General features: G+C 52.8%; 1 protein-coding gene across 1 annotated transcript; it reads left to right on the top strand.

Annotated features, from left to right (window-relative positions):
- The first annotated feature begins 4560 nt into the window (after positions 1-4560).
- On the top strand, positions 4561-18175 carry ANKK1 (ankyrin repeat and kinase domain containing 1). Its single transcript, XM_082628177.1, has 8 exons — positions 4561-4778; positions 10756-11050; positions 12437-12588; positions 12840-12889; positions 13509-13664; positions 14383-14501; positions 15139-15175; positions 16086-18175. Exons 1-8 carry the CDS (start codon positions 4597-4599, stop codon positions 17297-17299), a joined length of 2205 nt encoding a protein of 734 aa, XP_082484303.1. The 5' UTR covers positions 4561-4596; the 3' UTR covers positions 17300-18175.
- Positions 18176-23606: the final 5431 nt, after the last annotated feature.

The raw sequence follows: 23606 nt of genomic DNA on the forward strand, positions 1-23606 counted from the left end.
CAACTTCTTTATCCATTCTTCTGTTGATGGACACATAGGTTGCTTCCATGTCCTGGCTATTGTAAATAGTCAGCAAAGCATTTTTAAAGGCCAGATGAAGGAGGGGCATGCATACTTCTTGGTGTAGGAATCCTTTGTTCTTGCAGCTGTCCACCTAGGTCAGGTCACAATGTTCCTGTAAACATCCAACAAGACAAATGTTATTCTCTGTTCTGCAATTCTTACCTCTATTTGAATGGAAAAGTGTTATACCCTTAAATGTCACAGACTTGAGAATGCGCTATCCTGTATATTTCAGTCTACAGGCAACATTCTAAACTTGAAGCAAAAGCAATAGAATACTAACGTTACAAGGAAAGAAACAGACCTGATATGGAGTCTGGTTTGTTCTTCCCTATTACACCATCTGTATATCCTCTTCATTGAAATGTCTGTTCATGTCTTTTCTCCATTTTCTAATGGGATAGCTTTTTTGTTTGCTTGTTTTTACTGTTGCATTTGGAGGGTTCCTTAGATATCTAGAAAATTAGCACTTAGTCAAATATGTGCTTTGCAAATATTTTCTCTTCATCTGCAGTTTGACTTTTCATCCTCATCCCAGGATCTTTCACACTGTGAAACTTTTTATTTGAGTAAGTTCAATTTCTCAACTCTTCCTTTTGTGGGTTCTGTTTTTGGTGTTAAGCCTAAGAACTTTTTGCCTAACCCTAGGTTCAGAATATTTTCACCTATTCTTTTTTCTAAAAGTTTTATAGTTTTACATTTTACATTTAAGTCAATGATCCATTCTGAGATAATTTTTTGATAATGTGAGGTTGAGGTTGGTTCATATTTTTGCCTAGGGTGTCCTTTTAGGTATCTTTTTAAAAGGTTAATCTTTTCAGCAACCATCTGAAATGAGTATTGTATTATATTATCCCATTTCACAGATGGAGGAACCTAGAGAGATTTGGTAATGTGACCAAGACCCGACGGCTGACAGGTGGTAGGAAAAAAGCCATGGTTTGAAAGCAGGTCTACCTGACTCACATGCTCTTGCAGTTAAGCCTTGTTGCCACCGCCTCATTCCTTCCCTTTCTTTCTGGGAGAGTCTTCCTTCCTGGGCAGGTGTCCCGGTTTCTTGAACACATTCCTTCATCTTGACTAACCTTGCCCTCACCTCGGTTCATGGGCTACCAGACGTTGGAGCCTGCCACAACTCATCCAGGCGTCCTTCTGTGACATGTTTGCAGGGTGGAGAATGGGGACAGATTGGGGAACTTCCCTGTATGCAAAGAGCTTGTCATTCTGGTCTGGGGAAAGGCTCCTACTGGATTTTAGCATCTTTCAAAGTATTGCAGAGCCGCACTACCAACTCACTGGTCTGGGGGTGGCAGGCCCTCCCCCAGAACAATCAGACACCAAAATTCATTTAATAATTCTGAGTCCAGAAAATGTTCATCCCTGATCTGCCAAAGTAAAATATATTGACAGAGTCAACAGGAAGGACTCGGAGCATCTTGGAGCAAAATTCCTATGGTTAGAACACGTTTCTTGCTCTTTCTGGTGGGACTGGATCATGGTCAGACTACCCTAGTAGTTCATTTCCATTCATCACACCCATCCCCGTTCATGGGTAGGAGGGCAGTGAAGGTGGAGCTTTCCTCTCCAGCTCTCTGCTCTCCACGCACTGGCTGTGGACTTCCTAGGCAGGCAGGACCTAGGAACTTCTGCATTCAGACCACTGGGGAAAAAGTCAGCAGTCTATAGATTGACCTTGTTCTTTCCCAGAACCCTAAGTATCACCCTACCTACTAATGAGGGAACTCTTTGCCTCTGTGACTTTACATTCAGAAAGAGCCCCTCTCCTTACTTCTCTCAGAGTTTTTCCAAAGACTACTAGGCTTTTGTCCTGGCCCACTTTAGAGAGCCCAGCTACAGGTATATATCTATTTTGTAGTTATAGGTATATGCACATATCTCTTCTGCCAGATTCTTCAGAAGCCTCGGGGGTGCCTGATCCCTCAGCTTGGCAGTTTCAACAGATAGGTCAACAGTAACACATGCCAGGTCCTTTGTGTCCTTCCACCCACCCTGTAAAGAAATGAAGAAGAGTTTTATTCGGGATTCTGACACCTGCCTTGAGCCCTGGGTATCTCCTCCCACAGGGATGATTCTCCAGCACTCCTGTGATGGTCTCTGCAGAGGACCGAGGGCAGCTTCTGGTTTCTTGCTCTCCCTAGAGAGCCACTTCAAGTGTAACTGGTCCAAGGGGAATTTCCTTAATGGATTCAGGCCATTTGACCCTGGTATTTCCCCCAGTGGCCTAGATAGATCATGCTGAGGGTCACAGATCAGAGTCAACCTTCCTTAGGTCCAGTGGGCCACCTTCCCAATCTCCATGCTCACCCACCCAGCAGAAGCTGAGAAGCATTCTCCTTGGTCTCCTGATCTCCTTGACAATAATATCCTCTGTCATCTCCCAAGCTTCCCTGGGGGAGGGTTTGAGACTTGTCAGGAGTAGGCAGGGCTGCTCCAGGGGCAGTAAGTTCTGTCGGGTCCTGTCTTGCTCCAACCAAAGCAAGCCAGGGCCTCCCTCTGACATTGTCTTTGGGGGTATGTCTCCTGCTCTGGAACAGTTTCCATCGCCTCCACCCTCTTCCAGGGAGCATGACCCCCTTCCCTCCTTTTCCCCCATAGCCTTTAAAGGCTCCTGTTATGCCCAACCCTTTCCACAGGGACCAAACTGACCTGGGTTTGAATCTCAACTCCCACTTACTAGTTATGTGGCCATTCACTACTTACTGTCTTCAAGCCTGGTTCCCCCATCCCTCACAGGTGGGGAGATATTAACCTCATGCTGTTGTTGTGGATTTAAACAAGATCCTATCTATAAAGTTTGTACAGCAGGTAAAGGAACTACTGATCTTGGAACAAAGTTAAGGCTCAATAGTGGCACTGTCCCTGGGCCAGTCTTCAGTTTTCACTCTGCTCACCAGAATTCATCCTGGGGAAGGTGGGTAAATTGTTATGGGAAGAGCAAGTGCCCCAACTCCCACCTGGGGTCCCTGCTCACCTATCATGGCCATGCTGCTCCCCAGGAGTCTGGTAGGAGTCAGGAGGTAGGGCTCTACAGGTTAGGGCCAAAGGCAAAGCATGTCCTCCTCTGGTAGGCAGGCTCCTCAAACTTGAGGATGGTCACCTGGGGGTTCCCTGTGGACTTTGGCTCACTTGCCCAGCTGCAGGTGATAAGTGACCTACCCTCCACTGCTCTGTGACAGTTCCTTTAGCAGCACCTGCCCTGGAATGGCCCTGGGAAAGCCACCTGTTCAAGCACTTATAATTTTCTCTGTTCTGGGGGTCTCTCAGGTGAGAGGGCAAGTCCATGGACCCAAAACCCAGAGACACCCCGCGCCCCGCCCAGGTTCAGCACCAGGAAACTTTCCTGTATCCTCACTTGTATCCCCAGACAAGGACCAAGGGACCTCCCACGGTGGATGCCAGGAAAGAGGAAGGAAGTAGGGAGTTCAGAGAAAGGAAGGGGAGGCCACCCAGATGTGCTTCCGTAGGACACCTCCCTTCCCTCTGCCATTGGCTAACTTTACCCACCAGGACAGCTTCACATCTGTCCAGAAGCCACGTTTGCCTCTGCAGGTGCATTTTCTCCCCTCCTGCCCCAAGTCTCTGCACTGAGCCCTTGACCAGATTCCTCCACAGCCCCACCCTGCTCTGTGTTTGTCTCCTCCCAGGCTGCCCCAGTCATGCTCCAGCTGTTCCCTGAGCCTCATCTCTGGCCCCTGGCAACAAGCTACCCCAGTAACTGGGCTAAGGAGTTCACCTCCCCCATGGTCAGCCCCAGACCCAGCACTCATCCCTCTCAGGTTGGGGCCAAAAGCAGTGCCAAGAAGGAGAGCTCCCTGCAAACAGAGGTCCAGCCTCTCACCCCATGGATCCTGCTGACTCCTCCTTGGTGGCCTTTTGCATGCAGAGACCCACTGGCAAACAAACAAACAAAAAGCCATCAACAACAAAGGAAGCGTTAAGTCAGCCAAGCCAACTGATTCAGACCAGAAAATCCCCATTACAACTTTTTACTCCAGACTTGCTATGGAGGGGTGGGTTCCAGGCCCCTAGCTCTACAATGGAGACCCCTGGCAGAGCCCTGACCTTTTATAAACCCTCAGGACTTAGAAGTTGAATGAATAAATGAATCTACTTCCGTGTAGAGCTAGGTCTAAATCAAAGGGGGCTAACTGCTCTGGCCAGACTCCTGTTTCTAACTTCAGGACACCTTCCACTCCCAGCACCTACCCAGGATCAAGCTGGGGGGAAAAAGTCACAGGCCGAGACTGAGGAAGGATACTGGGGCGGGGCGGGGTCTTTTGAGGTGCTGTGCAGGTCCGAGCCCCCATCGCTGCCCGGAGCTTCAGGGCTCAGGCTGGCTTTCCCCGCCCTCGCAGGGCTGAACCAGTTCCACCTCGATCGCAAGGGGAAGGAGGGAGGGCCGCCCGCCTCCCCGTCCCCACCCTCCTGGAACCTGCCTAGCAGGAAGCGGCGGGTGCAGCGCGGCCGGCCGGGAGCGCGCGGGGCTTGGAGGGCCCGGGCCGTGCCGACCCCATGGCCGCGGGCGTGGAGCAGCGGCTGGGCGGCCTCCCCGTCTTCACCCGCGACGACTTCGAGGGCACCTGGCGCCCAGTGGCGAGCGGCGACTTCAGCCAGGTGTTCCAGGCGCGGCACAAGCGCTGGCGGACCGAGTACGCCATCAAGTGCTCCCGCTGCCTCCAGCCTGACACCATCAGGTACCCGCCTGCCTCCCCTCTCCTTTTGCAGAGGGAAACCCGAGGCCCGGGGAGCTCCCGAGGGAGGGGCGGCCGGGTTGAGGCTGAGGATTGTCCGCTCCCCTTTTCTAAACTCTGTCCTGTGGCCTGAGCTCCCCAGGCACAGCCCTGTCTGTTTCCGGCTCTGAAATAAACTTGGCTCTGTTTGTGGAATCAAACCAATGTGTGAAATCCACAGAGGTCAAAGGTGAGCAGGAACTACCCTCCAAATATGCCTTTGTCCCATCCAACCTCCCAAACTGGTCCCGCCTCCTTCTTTCCAGCCTCACCTTCCTTCCAGGTGTCAGCTTGGTGATGACTGCTCTGGATGACCCTCTGCCACCCTCCTACCCACCCCCTAACTCGCAGCGCAGGCAGGGCTGGGCTTGCTCAGAGCCTGTGGCACTTGCCTCAGTGATGCCCAGTGACCTGGGGGGAATCACAGGTTCCACACCAGGGGCAACTCCTGTCTGGTGTGGCCCCAGCCCAGCCCGTGCAGGCTGATGGGGGCTTGGGGGGTGGAGGCTGCCCAGCCTGCTGGCCTGAGAGCCTGTCCAGGCCACTCCCTTGCCGGCCCTCACACCGGCACTGCCAGCAGGTCAAGCCTGGAATGCTGCCGTCGCCGTCCTTGTTTTTGTCTCTGGCTTCTCCCAGGTCCCATTACACGTACTATGACCACTCCCTGGCAGGCCTCCTTTTCCCTCTTACTACCTCTTTCCCATTGCTTCCACCCATCTCTGCCTTCCCATTGCTTCAACCCATCTTTGCTGGTACTGGCTGTGCCCTCGCCCCTCGTGCAGCCATGGAGACTCTTGGATCTGAAGTCTGAGATGATAACCATGTCTTCCTCCCAAGCCTCCTGGGACATCACCTAGAGCGCCTTGGGGGTGCAGGGAGCAACTCCTATTGGCATCTTTTCTGGTCATTCTCTGTGGTCACTATGCAAGCTCCCAAGACACAGTCTCCGGTCCCACACACCCAAGTCCCTTCTCTCACTCCCAGACCCCCGCCTGCTTAATGAATAAGGGCAAAGTGAGATCGCCCCAGACTCACCCACCTTCCTCCCTCAACATCCTGGCTTGGGAGTAGAGTCAGGTTATTCTAGGATCTATTCAAGTCATTTACAGCCTTGGAAGCAAAGAACAACAGGAAACGGATGGCATTGACGAGACTACTCATGAGACATTGACAGTAACTCCCATCTCAATTCCCTTCCCAATTCCAGGAATCCTTGGGCGGAAAGGACTAAGGGATTTACGGTAATCAAGGCCTGCCACGTGTGGAGTGCTATAGGAGGAGTCTCATGAGGATGACTTCACTGAATCCTCCTTCCATCATCTCATTCATTTGTCCTCCTGATGAATGTTTATTGCTCACCTACTATGTGCCAAGCTCTGTGCTGGACCCTGAGATATAATGATGAATGCCACAGATATAGCCCTGGAGATATTCTCCTAGAGCTTGCAGATAGGGGAGAAAAGACATTAATCAATGACCCCCACGTGTAAATGTAAGTGTGCCGCTGTGAGAGGTGCAAGAACGGAGAGAGTTGGGGTTCCATGAAGGCTTATTATTGGAGTTTGAGATCAGAAGAGGCTTCCCTGAGGAAGTTACACTTGAGCTGAAATATGAAAGATGAGTCTGAGTTAAGTGGGTGAAGAGAGGAAAGCTTTCCATGTTGGGTTTAAGGTGCCTTTAAACAACCAAGAAGAATTGTCAAGTAGACTTCAGAGTAAAGCTCTGAGCTAACAGTATTAAAATTTGTGAGTCATTTGTTATTGGGGTATTTGAAGCTAGGACATGGACGACGTTCACTCATTCTAAGCACTAAGTGAACAAAACAAAGTCTCTGCCCTTGTGGAGTTTATAATCTAATGAAGGAAGACAGAAAACAAACAAACAAACAAATAGTTTTATCTATATCCCTTACAAACCACCTGACGTTTTCTTTGATTAAAATACCTAAGGAGAGTTGAGTAGTCTGATCTTCCAAAAAAAAATTTTGATCTTCCAAAAAATAGTCATTTGTGGGCTTTTTTGCCCAGAATGTTAAGATTTTCTTTACCACGCTTCTTTGTTGTACAGGAAGTAAAAATGCTGTTACAATCTCAGTGTAAGTGGTAGCCACACATGGTTGACTTACCAATCGCAGCCCTCCACCCTACCGCAAGGGTCTTACATGAAACTCTGACAATGCTTATAATTTTGTTGTTGCTTATAAATTTGTTATAATGCTTGGTGGTAGATTTCCGAGAGGGACTAAATGGATGAAGGCAGAATGTCACAGGAGCTCTTCTTTGGTTCTTTGCGTGGGTGGGTGTCCTAGGGTTTGTATCACAGCTACCTTAAAAAAAAGCTACCAACTCCATTTGAGCAGTCCAGTCAATACAGAACTCAAGAACAAATAAAGCAAGGTAGGTTTTTGGTGCAGGTTATTTGGAGTCTTTCTTTCAGCTTCCTATTTTTCCCCCCCTTCATCCTCATCCTCATTGTCTTCATCTGATCACCTTCTCCATCACATCCAAATTCTCCCCTCCCTTCACTTCATCTTCAGCCCCTCCCCTTCTGCATCTTCCTGTTCATCATCAGACTCTCCCTGCTCACCGTTTTTCTCCTCTTCCTGTGTGCATCTTCTCCTCCTTCATGCTCCTCTTCTGGGGGGATCAGGATTGATGGAGTAGGGTTGCTATTTTCTATAGGCTTGAAATCCTTACTAATTAAGTACTATTTCAGAATAGAGATCTGAAGCAAAGAAAGAGCAAACCATGTGGCTCTCTCAGGCTCTCCTAGTGTTCTAGGCAGAGGGACGAGCAAGTGCAAAGGTCCTGAGGAAGGAACAAGCTTGACATGGTGGAGCAGGTCGCAGAGGGCTTTGTAGGCCATTGTAAGAACTTTAACTTTTATTATGAATGAGAAGAGAGCCACTGGACAGTCCTGAGCAGAGCAGTGACATGCTCTGACTGACATTTTAAAAACACCACTCTGGCTGCTGGTGGAGGGGAAGAGAGAGAAGCAAAGGCACCAGTTAGGAGGCTTGGGCCAAGATGCCAATGGATAGAGGTGGTCAGCAGGGGTCAGATTCTTGCTCTATTTTGAAGGTAGAGCTGACGGAATTTGCTGAGGGGCAGCCTGTGGGAAGGAGAGGAAGAGAGGAGTCAAGGATAAGCAAGATCTTTGAGGACTAGAGGGATGGAAGCCCCGTTCACTGAGATAGGGAAGGCTGAGTGGGGAGCGGGCTTGAGGGGAGATTCAAGAGTTCAGCTTTAGACACGTAAAGTGTCGAATACCCAGTTGGAGATGCTGAGATTGCCTAGAGACAGAGGACGGAATGAGAAGAGGAAAGAAGAGGGCCTGGGACTGGGCCTAATGGTCAGGTAACACAATAGGAGCCTGCAAAATAGGCACTGACCCTACACGGAGAACGAGAAAGTTGCTTGTAGGCTACAGCAACATGGGGGTCATCGGTGACTAGCAGCAGCCTGTCAGTGAGGTATTAAGACCAGAAACCAGATGAAAGGGGATGGGGGGAGATGAAGAAAAGAGAAAGACAACAGGTGTAGCAAACACTTTCAAGAAGTCGGGGTGTCCAGGGGAGTTGTGCAAGTTACTATTGTTCCCATTTTACAGTTAAGAAACTGAGGCCCAGAGAGTTTGCTTGTTCAAGGTCATACAGAGAATAAGGTGAAATTGGGATTTGAAAGCAGGGCAATGCGATCCCAGATCCCTTGCTTTTTCCACTTCATGACAGATGTCTTCTCAGTTCTTGTGACTTCAAAAGTACAAGAGGAGACAGATAAAAAAAAAAAATATATATATATATATATATATATATATATATATATTGCAGAGGTGGAGGGGAGAGTCCTTGAACAGTAGAGAAGTAAAGACAAGAACGGCAGAAACCAGGACTAGCCAACCTGTCCAGATGCGAGGGAGAGCAGGTGCTTCTTCCTGGAGCGGAGGAGTCTCTGGCTGGCTTCCCAGGGAGGCCCTGTGAGCACATTTCCAGCGGCCTCTGACTGCAGTGCCAATGCAGCTTTGCAAATACTCTGCTTTTTAAAGATGTCATTTCTCCTTAATCTTCATCCCTGCAATCCCAGAACAATTTATAACGATTTGCATATTTGCCGTTTTGTGGCACGTACAGTGAAAGGAGTGAAAGGTTTGCAAATGCTTATTTTGTAAGGCTTTCCCTTAAGTATTGACTTCTGTTCAGTTCAACAAAGATGCCTTGTGCTGTACGTGGCCATATGCTGTGGGGAGTACCAAGATGAAAACGTATACTTCATCTCCAAAATGGAATCCCATGCAGCCATTACCGAGCTTGCTTTGAGAGAATAACGATGCAGGAAGTGCTCCACTACACCAACAGGGAAAAGCAGATCACAAAACAGCCCACACTGTGTGATGGCAAGACGGAGTGGAGGAGAAAGGAGCGACAGGGAGGGAGAGAAGGAGAGAGGTTCCTTGAAATGTATTGTAAAAGGATACGCGAAATTATTAACAGAGGCCAACTCTGGAAGGTTGGGTTACTGATGATTTAATTATTATTACTATTATTATTATTTTTTTTTTTTTTTGGCTGTGCCATGAGGCTTGCAGGATCTTAGTTCCCCACCTAGGGATTGAACCCAGGTCCCACAGTGAAAGCACTGAGTCCTAACCACTGGACCGCCAGGGAATTCCCTAATTTTCTTTTCTATTCCCTAGATGTTCTACAAGGTATATATATTACTTTCACCATCAAAAAGTCAATAAATGATATATTTTTTCAATATTTTTTATTGAGATATAGTTGATGTACAATGTTGTGTTAATTTCTGCTGTACAGCAAAGTGATTCAGTTATACACACACATATATATATATATACATTATTTTTTAAATATTCTTTTCCATTATGGTTTATCATAGGATATTGAATATAGTTCTCTGTGCTATACAGTAAGACCTGGTTGTTTATCCATTCTATATATAAAAGCTTACATCTGCTAACCCCACCTCCCACTCCATCCCTCCCCCAACTCCCTGCCCATTGGCAATCGCCAGTCTGTTCTCTGTGTCCTTGATTCTGTTACATAGATAGGTTCATTTGTGTCATATTTTAGATTCCACATATAAATGATATCATATGGTATTTGTCTTTCTCTTTCTGACTTACTTCACTTAGTATGATAATCTCTAGTTTTATCCATTTCGCTACACATGGCATTATTTTGTTCTTTTGTATGGCTGAGTAGTATTCCATTGCATATATGTTCCACATCTTCTTTATCCATTCATCTGTCGATGGACATTTAGGTTGTTTCCATGTCTTGGCTACTGTGAATGGTGCTGCTATGAACATAGGGGTACATGTATCTTTTTGAGTTATAGTTTTGTCTGGGTATATGCCGAGGAGTGGGATTGCTGGATCACACAGTAGCTCTATTTTTAGTTTTCTGTTTTCCATAGTGGCTGCACCAATTTACATTCCCATCAAATGTGTAGGAGAGTTCCCTTTTCTCCACATCCTCTGCAGGATTTGTTATTTGTAGACTTTTTAATGATGGCCATTCTGACCATTGTGAGGTGGTTCCTCAATAAATCATATTTTAAAAGAGAAGCAGGAGGCATAATTTTGGTCCTCCATGGGCTTGCGATCTCCTAGGGGAGGTAGACATATAGGAGTGGCCAGAATTAATGGCAGGATTTTTGTGGCCACCTCTGTAGAATGGGCTGGCTCCTAAATTAGCAGACCCCTTTACTTCCTGTCTTGTTGCTGGAGTCATCTGGACCCTAATCTATGCATCCACTGGGCATCCTCTTGGGTCTCTCTTTCCCCCTCCATTACCTTGCAAGCTCCCAAGGCATCTCTGGGTCTGCACAGCTTGGTATCAAGTCTAGTCTGTGTGCCCTGCTAGTTGCTCTTGTAATTAAAGGGTCAGCTCCTTCCATCTCTCGCTCCTGCCCCTCCATAGCTCTGATGTGAATTGCCTCATTGAAGAAGCAACCAAAATGGAGAAGATCAAGTTTCAGCACATCGTGTCCATCTACGGGGTATGCGAGCAGCCCCTGGGTATTGTGATGGAGTTCATGGCCAACGGCTCCCTGGAGAAGATGCTGCCCACCCACAGCCTCTGCTGGCAGCTCAAGTTCCGCATCATCCATGAGACCGGCTTGGCCGTGAACTTCCTCCACAGCATTGACCCACCACTGCTCCACCTGGACCTCAAGCCAGGCAACATCCTCCTGGACAGCCATATGAATGTCAAGGTAAGGACCCTAGTGAACCCCTCTGCCCCCTTTCTCTCCAGAGCCTTCTCCAGGTGAACAGGATTATTTACTGCCTGACTGGCCTGTCAGGAGTTTTTGTTGTTGTTGCTGTTTTTAATATTTATTTATTTGGCTGCACCAGATCTTCACTGCGGCATGGGGGATCTTTAGTTGCGGCATGCGGGATCTTTTTAGTTGCGGCATGCATGTGGGATCTAGTTCCCTGACCAGGGATCAAACCCGGGCTCCCTGCATTGGGAGTGTGGAGTCTTAGCCACTGGACCGCCAGGGAAGTCCCCTGTCAGGGGTTTTAAGCAGCTCCCTTCATGGACAAATACCGAAGGCAGGGATCACACCTAAAACAGATAGATGCACAATGAAATTTGGTACATGAAACTGGGTATCAGGATGTCTGCAAAACCCCTCTTTGGATGTCAGTCTTCCATTTCTAATGTGGGTAGAATAACCTCTATCTCATTCTTTGCTTCAAGTGAGAATGTGTGTAAATGAGATGTTCTTAAGAAAGGTCATGATGGCCATTTTTTCAGTTCCTAAAACAAGCCCTGCTGTCATTTCTGCCCCAGGACCTTTGCACATGCTGTTTCCACTGCCAGGAACAGTATTCCCCCACTCCCTCTTTATCCAGCAAAGACCCCTACACATCTTTCAGGTCTCAGCTTAAACAACACCTCCTCAGGGAGGTTTCCCCTGATCCACCCCCGTGGGACCCTGTTATATACCCTCACTGTACCTCTCTTTTTATACTGCTAACCCCAATTGTAAGTATATAGTCATTTTTAGTGACTATACCCCCTATTTGAATAAGCACTTAGGAGAGTAATGGGTGTGAGGGTTTCATCATTCTTATCTGCTTCCTGATCCTCAGTATCCAGCCTAGTTGGCACTCAGTGAATTGTCAATTTATTAATGTATGAATGAATCAATGGATGGAAGCAAAGTCAGAGATAAATATACATGGTGTCAATGCTTTAGGGCCCATGAAAGTGGGATGAACAGAGAAGCTCACCAAAGATGTCACTTTATCCACAGTCCCTTTGGGTAATGGCCACACCTACCAAGTACTTACCATGCGCCAGGCACTGTTCTAAGTGCCTTTTGCATATTTCCTTATTTAATGCTCATAATAGCACTGTGAGTTAAGTACTTGTCTTGTTTCCCTTTTATTGATGAGGAAATGGAGGCTCTGAGAAGAAAAGTAACGTGTTCAAGGTCATCCTGTGGTATATGGCAGTGCTGGGAGAGAGCTTATGGTCTCAGCGGCTACACTACACTGTCAGTGAAGATAGCGGGAGAGATGAGAAACTCAGGCAGTTTTCTAGAGGCAAGACTGTATTGCTCCCCATCCCCATCCGGGCTTCCTCCCAGGTTTCGGACTTCAGCCTGTCCAAGTGGATGGAACAGTCAGCCCGGATGCAGTACATAAAGAGGTCAGCTCTGCAGGGCACCCTCAGCTACATCCCCCCTGAGACGTTCCTGGACAGCAACAAGGGCCCAGGGCCCAAACACGATGTGTACAGGTGAGATGGAGGCTGGGCTCCAGGCCACATACCCAGCGCGTAGCTTGTTGTCAACGCCCTGCCTGGACCCCAAGGCCCAAAGGGCAGGGCAGGACAAGGATGAGGTCTGGTGCCTCCCTGCCCACGTGGGAGGAGGAGGGATGCCGGGGGATTCTGGCTGGAGAGGCATTGCCTGGGTTTGTGTGGTCCATGGGGCCCCCCTGCTGGGTATCCGAGAAAGCCACTCAGGGGGCACTTTCCCCCGTCTGCAGCTTCGGGATTGTCATCTGGGAGATCCTTACTCAGAAGAAACCGTATTCAGGTAGCACGCGACAGTGGCACCGTCAGATGGGGTCCCGGAAGGGACTGGGAGGCTGGGGGTGCGTGGGGGCAGGGGCAGGCGGCAGGTTTTTGTTGGGGACCGTACTGCTCTTTAAGGGTTCCTGTTCTCACCCTCCTTCCTTCCTCCCCCTACTTTCTAGAGCTCACATGACCGTGAAAGAAAGGGTAACCCTCAGCCCAGACCACACTTTGTGCCTCTAGTTCCTTTGCTTCAGAGTGTTCTTTCCTGTCTCTCTCACCCCCAACCCTGCCACCCGGGTGTCAGGTAAATAGATTGCCAGGGAATTTGGATCATCCAGCAGAGTTCCAAATCAGAGCCCGTAACTAGGCCTGCTGGTCAGTCCTGCCGTCTTTGGACAGCAAAAGCCCACAGTGAGGGGCCATGGCTGGTCGGCCTGGGAGGGGTTGGAGCTGGACCAGAGACCCAGCTGCTCAAATCTGAGCCTCAAGTCAGCCTTCAATCTAGTTATTAACTCACTGTGCATTTATGGGGCCCCTGCTGTGTGCACCGCCCTGTCAGGATCCTCAGAGCCCCCATCCCCTTCCCAGCCCCTCTGGCCTTGCCTCAGTACCCACAGAGCCTGGGCCCCCTCTCACAGGCTTCAACATGATGACCATTATGGTGCGAGTGGCCGCAGGCCTGCGGCCCTCCCTGCAGCCTGTCTCTGATGAGTGGCCGGCTGAGGCCCAGCAGATGGTGGACCTGATGAGGCGCTGTTGGGACCAGGACCCCAAGAAGAGGCCCTGCTTTCCAGGTTCTCATCAGCCTGACGTACACAAGGATGAGGGAGATGGGTGGGGCTGGGGGGCCTGCGGGCCAGGAGCAGTGGTTGAAGCTCCGGGCCACTCCTGAGAGCTCTGCAGGGAGGGCCCTGTGTGGCACTAGGGCAGACTCTGTGCCACAGTGCAGTGTTGGCAGGGGGTGGGAGGGTGAGAGGGTGGATGGCAGAGGGCCAGTGGCAGCTGAGGACTGAGGTCTGGTCTCTTTGGGTTAATGTGTAACCCTATGGGAGATAGAATAGAAAACCTTCATTGCTGGAAGGCATCTGGGCCCGGCTCTGTTGCTTCTGAGACTCCAGTTAGCCTGCGTCCTCTCAGGCTGCAGTGTCCTCCTTTGTAAAATGTTCCCAGACCATGAGATCACAGGCATGATGGATCCTGTGGTCATCCACTCCTTTAGGGACTATGCAAATGTATGCATGTGTGTAAGCGTGAGCATCTTAGCGATCGCCTAGTCCTGCCCCCTTGCTTTATGGAACAGGTCTGACCCTCCAAAAGGGTCAGAGACTTGCCAAATGTGGCCCCACTGAGCCAAGGTGGGACCCTAGCTTGCCTGCCTTCTGGTGTGCATGTGTGGATGCCCCTGAGCCCAGGGATGGGTTTTGGGAGGGGGGAATGGGACATATTAGGGTATTTAAAATGGGGAAGAACTGCAGGCCAGCGTGTCACTTTCTTTTGCATTTTTTGGAGCAGACATCACAGTGGAGACAGACATGCTGCTGTCCCTGCTCCAGAGTCCTGTGGCTGACCCAGAAAGTGAGGCCCTGACCAGGAAGGTGTCCTTCACAGCGTGTCTGCGCCGGCCCCGGGAGGTGAGTGCGTGTGGGGTCGGCCTGGTCTTCGGCAGACACTGAGGATGCGCGCACAGGTCCCTCCTCACGAGGCTGCCTGGCTGAGGGGCAGGTGGGGCCCGAAGCCGGTGCACGCTCTGCTGGCCAAGCCAGGCAGCCACTCGGGGACACCTTTTCTTAACTTGCTCGAAGATGCTCTGAGGGCTGGTGGTAGCCGTGGCTCAGAGCCTCTGAGAAGGACGTGCCGTCCCTCACATGTGTGACATTAAACAGAGCCTGTCCTGCAGAGGGAGACCTTGGCTCTCCCAGGCTCTCACACCCTACGGGTCAGCGTCATCCCGGCTCTGCTGTCCTTTCCCTCACCTGGGAACCAGCTGTGGGCTTCCGTGGGGCTCCTGGCTGAACCCACAGGGCCGCCCTGCCTTCCCTGTGGCCCAAGGGGAAGTCAAGGCCCTGGGCCACCTCTTTCTGGCAGGGCCTCCTCTGCTCGGGGACTTCCCCTAGACACAGCTGGTGTCAGGGATGAGAGAGGCGGGGGTCTCCTAAGACAGGGTGGCATGTGAGTCCTGACAGGTGAAGGGAGGAGTGGAGGCCGGCATAGGCCAGAACTGCCCTGATCATCTGATCCGCCCCGTGTCTTCTGGTTCCCCCTCCCCAGGTCAGTGAGGAGATCAGCCAGGAGCTAACAGACAGCGGTGAGTCCAGAGTGCGCAGCTGGAACCACAGAACCCACAGCGGAGGAGAAAGTGGACTCAGACCATATCCTGTCCCCATCCTCCCTGGCCCACCCTCCTCCCCAGGCCTGTCACAAATCAGGAGTCCGTGTTCCCTTTCCTGGCACCCGGCCCTGTGCTCCAGAAATGCACATCCCCCGGGGTCCTGGCTTTGCTTCCCCTTCAAGTCTGTGTCCTTTTGAGGCCGGACTCCTCCCTTCCTGGCTGGGGAGGTGCATCACTTTTCAACTCCGGTTACATATTAGAATTACTTGGGGAATGAAAAAGTATACGATGCCTGAGCCACCCTAGAATAATTTAATCAGAATCTCTGGGGATTTGGCCTGAGCAGTGATTTTCATTTGTTTGTTTTTTTTGTTTTGGAAATTGTTGCTTTTAATTCTAATACACCACTGGGTAGAGCAGGAGGGAGTGGGTCCTTAATGGCTCAGGAGGAGTTCAGATCTCAGAGCTCAGCTGCAAATTTATCTCCAATTTGCATGTATTTACTTTGTGCCAAGCACTGCTGGGGGAGTTCTTACCTACGTGATATGATTTGTCCTCCCAGTGGTAGCATGAGGTTGGGCATTGTTCGTGTCCCCTTACGGATCAGGAGCTGGAAACTCAAAGAGGCAGAGAGCACGTGATGCTAAGACGTAGAGTCAGGATTTGCACCCCGGCCTCTTTCTGCCTCACCCTTACGGGAAGAACTGCCAGAGTCAGTTCTCTAGGGCAGTGGAGCCTGCGTAGAGATCCGGGGCACCGGGAAAGACGTTGCCCTCACTTCTATGTCTCTGCTCCTGGCTGGTACTTCCAGGAGGCAGGGGAATGGCCAAGATGACCTCTGGACAGGTCAGAGGTCCTCTTCTCAATCTCACCTTCCTCCCAGCAGACTCAGGAGACTACTTGAAGCGGGTCCTGACTCTCTCAGACAGCGAGAGCCTGGTCCTGAGCCATGAGCAGCTGAGCCTCCGTGAGAACAAGGTCACTGCCCTCCACTTCCTAGTGGCTCAGGGCCGCCTGGAGCAGGTGAGGCTTCTGCTGGCCCAGGAGGTCGATGTGGACTGCCAGACGGCCTGTGGCTACACTCCCCTCCTCGTCGCCACCCAGGACCAGCATCCCGACCTCTGTGCCCTGCTCCTGAAGCACGGTGCCGACGCCAACCTGGTGGATGCAGACGGCTGGGCCCCGCTGCACTTCGCAGCCCAGAATGGGGACGACCGCACTTCCCGCCTCCTTCTGGACCACGGGGCCCGTGTGGATGCCCAGGAGCACGAGGGGTGGACCCCGCTCCACATGGCTGCGCAGAACAACTTTGAGAATGTGGTACGGCTTCTGATCTCCCGTCAAGCTGACCCCAACTTGCAGGAGGCTGAGGGCAAGACCCCTCTCCACGTGGCCGCCTACTTTGGCCATGTCAGCTTGGTCAAGCTGCTGACAGGCCAGGGGGCCAAGTTGGATGCTCGGCAGAGAAACCTGAGGACACCACTGCACCTGGCGGTGGAGCGAGGCAAAGTGAGGGCCATCCAACACCTATTAAAGAGTGGGGCGGCTGCTGATGCCCTTGACCAGAGAGGCTACAGCCCACTGCACATCGCCACTGCGAGGGGCAAGTACCTTATCGGCAAGATGCTGCTCAGGTACGGCGCCAGCCTCGAGCTGCCGACCCACCAGGGCTGGACACCCCTGCATCTAGCAGCCTACAAGGGCCACCTGGAGATCATCCACCTGCTGGCTGAGAGCCACGCAGATGTGGGGGCTCCCGGAGGCATGAACTGGACCCCCCTGCACCTGGCTGCCCGTCATGGGGCAGAGGTGGTGGTGTCCACACTGCTGCAGTGTGGGGCTGACCCCAATGCTCCCGAGCAGTCAGGCTGGACGCCCCTCCACCTGGCAGTCCAGAGGGGGGCCTTCCTGAGCGTCATCAACCTCCTGGAGCACCATGCAGATGTCCATGCCCGCAACAAGGTGGGCTGGACGCCTGCCCACCTGGCCGCCCTCAAGGGCAACATGGCCATCCTCAGAGTGCTGGTCGAGGCCGGTGCCCAGCTGGACACCCAGGACGGGGTAGGCTGCACACCCCTGCAGCTGGCCCTCTGGAGCTAAAAGCAGGGCTTTGTCGCCTTCCTAGAGGGCAAGGAGCCCTCACTGGCCATTCTGGCCTGGGCTGAGCCTGGAGCCCAGACGGAAGTTTAGACAACCTGCGGTCTCCTTACCTGTAAGGAAGAGTGGTTGGTGGAAGTGAAGCTGGGCTTCTGGCAGGGCCCCTTCCCTGTCCTTGCCAGGTGCCCCTTGGACCTTGAGAGGAGACGGGAACCTGGTCCCCTGGGTGGTGGAGGGATGGGGAGAGGAACACTGAGGTTGTAGCTGGGGAAGGGGCCGCTGGCTCAGAGATCTCCTTTCAGCCCTTCCTCCATGTGTGTCTCTAGTCAACTCTCAGCCTCCTCCTCCTGTACCTGGACTCAAGCCCCCAAAGTGAGCTCCCTCTTTATTCCTAAGGTTCCTGCCACCTTTAACCACTTGCCCCTGAGTCCACAGGGGCCCTTGCATCCTAGAACTCTCTCTGAAGAAGGAGGGAGGCACAGAGGAGAGGGAAGTGTTCCCGCCCAGCTCACGTCTGTGTGACTTGGCCCCTTTCTTTGGGCGCGGTCAGGACAACCAGACACCCGTGCTTTGTGCAAGGGCAGGAGCTGAAAGTTCAGAGGAATTTTCCACTTCCAGTTGAAAGCCCCAGCCAAGAGCCTGTTGCTGCACTGACCACCTTCCTGGTGGCTCTGGTCCCAGGGCCCAGGTCTGCCGTACAACCTCTTGCGGGGAAGGAAGGGTCTGCTCCAACTGCCCACGAGTGACCCTACATGGGACGCTTGGTCCCTGGTCCCCCTGTCTCACCCTTCTCCCTTTGCTGTGTCCAGTTATATGGCCGGTTTCAAATCTGACTCTCATAAAGCTGTGGATCTGAGTCCCCGCCTTAGAGGTGGACTGACCCGTGGCGCCAGGCTGGCTATGGGGGCTGGTCTGGCGTATGCGTGTGCACATGTGCGGTGTGGTGTGTATATGATCGTGTGTGAGTTCCCGCTGGGGAAGAGGTGGGGGCAGACGTGGGGAGGTGGATGGTGGTGATGTCACCTGGAGGGGAGGTGTCTGGGCTTGGTGTGGAGCTTGCCGGGCAGGCACTTCCTCCTTGGCAGCGGCTCAGGGAGCTCTGTCCTGCCCCCATCAGCTGGCCTGGCCTGGTCTTCGAGTTGCAGGACAGGTTGGGGCAGGCCTGCAATTGCTCAGACTAGCCTTGTGTGACCAGTCCCGGGCTCAGCGGCCAGCAGCTTCTCCTTCCTCTCTGGCTGTGCCAGGGCTGGCCCGCCGTTGGGAGGGGACGGGGCGGGGCTGCAGGTGGGAGCAGTCCAGGTGCCCTAGGGGTCCTCTCCGGCTCGTCTCTCCCTCTTCACACTGCTAGAGCAGCCCCTCCAACTCAAGGATGTTGTGTAATTGTCAGAGAAGAGGAATCTTCTGCCCCAGTCACTGGCCAGCTCCAACCCCAGCCAACCCGCAGGCTTGCCTCTGAGTGTCACCCTCACGGGCTGAGTACGGGGCCACCGGTCACAAGCGTCACGTGGGCGTGGGGTAAGAGAGGCGGAGCGAAGACACCTGTCGCCCCACGGACATGCTGAGTGCAAGAGTCCATTCTAGCAGAGCTGGTGGCACAGGTCTCCCATCCTGTGGTCTCTGGGCTGTGGTGCCAGCCTCATGGACACTTCACCCCACCAAGCCACGGACTACAGCTACCACAGAGAGTCCTGGGAGCAGCTTTGAATGGGGTTGTGCCCTAGAACAAAGGCTGTAAATCAAGCCTGCACATTAAGATCTCCTGGGTGAGGTGTGGCAGGGAGGGGAGGGATGGAAGGGTTTTTAAAGTACCCGGCCCTACCCTTGGCCAGTTAAACCAGAATCACCAGGGCAGGATCCTGGTATTAGCCGGAGAGCAGCCAGGGCTGAGGACCACCACCAGGGGGCGCCCCGTGGTTTCTCTCTGGGCCCTTCTTAGCATCACCATGAAGACAGTCACCAGCTGGCAGCCTGGGTGGTGGTCTTTTCCTCTCCTGGTTGGATGAGTGGAGACTCCTGAGGACCGGGGCAAGGCTCACTCAGCGGACTGTTTCATCCCCCTGCTCCCTGCTAGCTGCCTGGACCATTCTCCTCGTTCTCGCTGAGACTAAGCGTTGGGCAAAACTTGTAGTTAAACATGCCCCTGGGAGTTCTGTCTTTCCTAGAACCGCTGGAGCAGGAAAAGGAAAGGCAGAGGGCACAGTGCTGGTTGCTTCTCCTCACACCCTGAGGTCTGAGTCTAGCTCCAAGGCGAGGATTCTGCACGAGCTAGAGAAGGGACGTGGGGCTGCACGTTCAAAGCCAAGCGAGCTCAGAACAATTCGTGCGAATGGTCAGGAGTGAACCACGGAAGGACAATGGTGTCTGGCTTATCCTGTTGGGAAGAGTTTGAGGAAATACTTTGAAGAATGCAGTTAAAAAAAGGTAAATGTTTTTTTTTTTTCTTTCTTGCACCTATGGTCCTATAAATGGCAGAGGTCCCATGGAGATGCACATGGGACCATGCCTAGGATTCATTTCAACTCTGATGATCCCAGGGTCTAAGCAGAGATCCTCCCTTCCTCCAAGAGATAACTGAGGTCGCAATTTCAGGCCAGCTCCAGCCAACACAGCCCTATCATTGCTTTTCATCACCTTCTTCTCCCTTCCCAAGCCACCCCTAGCCAGACACAGACCCTACACACACACACAGCATCTACCCTGAGTCCCATTTCCACAGAGCTGCTTTCTAGAGGTTTCATAGGGATGTTTAGAATTGGATTTTAGTAAGGCCTTTGCAATTCCCAAGGAGAGGATATCAGTTGAATTTCAAACCTGTTTAGGGGAGATTGGGGTAGTCGAGGATATGAACCCCTCATTTCTTCCTGGACTTTTCCATGTGAAGATCCTATAGACCCTTAAACTCAGTGTCCCAAACTGAACCTCCCCGTCCCCTCCCAAGCCTGCTCCTGGTCCTTCTTAGCTGAGGGGACTCCTAACCCAGGATTCTTTCTGGACCAGTGCTGTCCAACAGAACTTTCTGGGAGGATGGAAACCTCCCACATCTGCCATTAACTCCATGTGCTGCTGAGCCCTTCAAATGTGACTGATGCAACTGAGAGACCCAATTTTTTTTTTTTTTTTTCGGTACGCAGGCCTCTCACCGTTGTGGCCTCTCCCGTTGAGGAGCACAGGCTCCGGGCGCTCAGGCTCAGTGGCCATGGCTCACGGGCCCAGCCGCTCTGCGGCATATGGGATCTTCCCGGATCGGGGCACGAACTCGCGTCCCCTATATCGGCAGGCGGACTCTCAACCACTGCGCCAGCAGGGAAGCCCGGGGGACCCAATTTTTAATTTCAACAGGTTAAATTTAAGCAGCTACAGATGGCTGGTGAACACACAGCGCAGTCTACACTCTTCCTCTCCATCTCCCCCCATCCAATCAGTCACCCAGCTGAGTGGGGTTCATCAGGAAGGGCTTTCCGGAAGCTGCAATGTAGAGGAGGATACGGGCATAGCAGATGAGGGGCAAGGCCCGGACCAGGTGGGAGAGGCGGGGGCACGGGAGACTGGGGAGTGTGAAAGAGCAATCATGCCGTTTGTGGGTGCAGACAGCACAGCGGAAGAGCGGGGGCGGGGGAGGGTGGGTACTTCGTTAGGAGACCATGACGCCATTCATGATTCCAGAGCTTGGACTCAGCATGAGGGTCACTTGTGAGCTCCAAGCAGAGGGAGGGTGCCATCGGAATGAACCGCGTATTCCAAAGACCCCTCAGCCATGTGTAGGGTAAGGAAACAGGTGGTGGAGAAAGGGGTCCTGCCTGTGAAGGGCCTTGTAGCCTGGCAGAGCCGGGGTGAGGTCTTTACCCAGACTCTGAGCTCCGCCTCTCTCTTTGTAACGCGTATCGTTGAGGGGATGAAATTAGATCATGCACATCCCCGGCTGGCACTGGGACTCCCTTTACTTTGCTTTTCCTCCATTATTCTGGTTCTGTCCTTTCTCACCATTGTCCTGTCCACCCACTCACTACCCTTTATCTAGACAGGAGCCTCCTTCCCCATTCTCAGCGCTGCTGCTGAAGCCAATGCATCCCTCCCCAAGGAGGGCCCTGGGAGAGGGCACCAGCTATCTGGCTGTCCCCAGAGATGCAGATGGCCCTGTTGGTTCTGCCTGGGAGGCCTTTTGTGCTGGGAGGAGCCGTCCCTCAGGGGGCTTCTCCTGGTTGTGAGGCCAGGAGACCAGAAGGGACAGGGAGGTTGGCAAGCTGTATCAACAGGAGTTAAAGCACAGCACGGAAGTCCAAAGAGGCTTCTGTGACGTCTCAGAAGGCAGGCCGGCTCTGGGAACCAGTGGCGTCTGCCCCCGAGTCCCGGCACCCGTGTAACCTCACACTGCAGTCACCAAGGGTTCCCCCAGGGATCAGCGGAAAATGCCTTGGACTGAAAAGGCAGCCTAGAAGCATCAAGGAGATGAGGGGACTGGGAGACTGTGTCCCTCCGAAGCCGACCTGGGGGGTGGAGCTCCTGGAAAGAATGACAGGGGCTGGCGGAAGAGGAGGCCGGTCTCCGGGCCTGTGGCCGGGAGTGGAGGAGGGGGCAGCCAGCGGGCAGAGCCCCAGAGGGGCCCCAGGGCTCCCTGAACATGCGGAGGGCAGCTCTGGTCCTCTGTTCGAGACCATTCCTTCCCTCCCTGCCCCCACCAGCGCCCATAGAACACGACTCCCACCGTGTTCGGGCCTCCAGCAGTGGCTCCAGCGCCCCCAGGCCAGAGGTCCTCTGGTCCTACAGCTGGTCCTGCCACCCTGCTCACAAGCACAGGCCCCCTCCACCCATCCCCCGCCCCCGCTGTGCTCCCGGGTCAGGGTCCTGCCTGTTCTTCAAGACCCAACTTGCCTGTCCCTGCGTGTGAAGCCTTCTCTGACTGCCCAGCTGGACACGGTCACTCTGTCCCCATACCCACTGCGGTGAGGTTCCTGCCTGGGTGTGAGCGCATCGCTGCATCGGCTTATTTCCGCATTAGACCCGGTCCTCCCTCTGTACTCCGTCTGTACCTGCTGGATAGGATACAGGCAGCAGCGTTGTTACTGTAACTTAGGGGAGAGAGGTAGCTGCCGATCTGGGCTGAGACGAGGAGGGAAGCTGTTGGGGGCTGGGTAGCGGAAAGGCTCTGAAGCTGGGCCAGCCACTAGCGTGTGACCCTCGGCTGCTAAAATTTCCTTAGACTTGGCTATATCATCTAATGGAGATGATGCTTATCTCATTGGCTTGCGGTAATGATCGACCCGGATGCCCTGTGGTCAAAGGGCAAAGCTGTTAGTAAGTACTCAACACAGTATTTTCTTGCAGTTTCTCCCAAGTCAGAGGAATTTTTCTCTTGGAAGGGGACACAGACAACCTAGCCTTCTGCAGCCTTTTGGCGAGGATACTCTTGGAAGTGGCAGCCTATTTTTCTTTGCCAGCCTATCCAGGGGAGGAAGGGCCGGCTCTTCCTCAGTGCCTTGGTGTGGACTGAGACACGCCTAAAGTAGTGTCAGGTCAGCTGTAGGGCAGGGCAAGCCCCACCAGCGGGTCATGCCGACTGACACACAGCTGAGAGGCCCCAGGAGCCAGACAGGGGGTTCAATGTCAGCAAAGCAAGGTGGCCATGTCTGCATCTACCAGGAGAGGGTAGGGTCCAGGGCTGATATTCCGATGGGCAGAGGCAGTGTGAGGGCTCAGCCTGCACAGAGAGGACAAATGGATGAAGACAGCAACTGCACAGTGGGTAGGGTGTAGGGTGGGGAGAAGAGGTTTGTACATGAGGCTGAGAAGGGCTGGGTCAGGTCCCTGCTGCAGGCTTCCGGACTCGAACCCAGAGCAGCACCTGCTGCAGGGAGAACTAGACCACAGAACATGTCTCCTCCAGGCAATTTCCTCCCTCTTTTGCCCACTCCATGTTTTACCTGCCCCGGGTGCAGCACAGAGCCTGGCTTCCACGGACTACTCTCATGGGGCCAACAGGTCAATGTTTGGAGTTGGGCCTGGTCGGGAAAACTCGGAAGTTGTGCATGCTGTAGCTTTGTTCCTACAAAATCCCCTGCCTCTCCCATGTCCCAGGTGGTACCACCTCTGTCCCCCGCCCTGCTTCATCGGCAACATCTGACTCCCACTGCCCCTGAGGTTCCGGGGAGGCTGCCTCCCTCTCTCCAGCCTCACACACACATCTCCAGGTCTCAGGACAGAGGCGAAGACTGGAGGAAGTGCAGGCAAGTGTGGTGGTCACACAGCATTTCCTGCGGACTCGGAACTGCATGGCTCCAACCACGTAAAAGGCCTTTCCAGATGCCCTCCAGGC

This window comes from Mesoplodon mirus (genome assembly GCF_964341445.2).
Source record: "Mesoplodon mirus genome assembly, chromosome: 7".
Lineage (NCBI taxonomy): Eukaryota > Metazoa > Chordata > Mammalia > Artiodactyla > Ziphiidae > Mesoplodon > Mesoplodon mirus.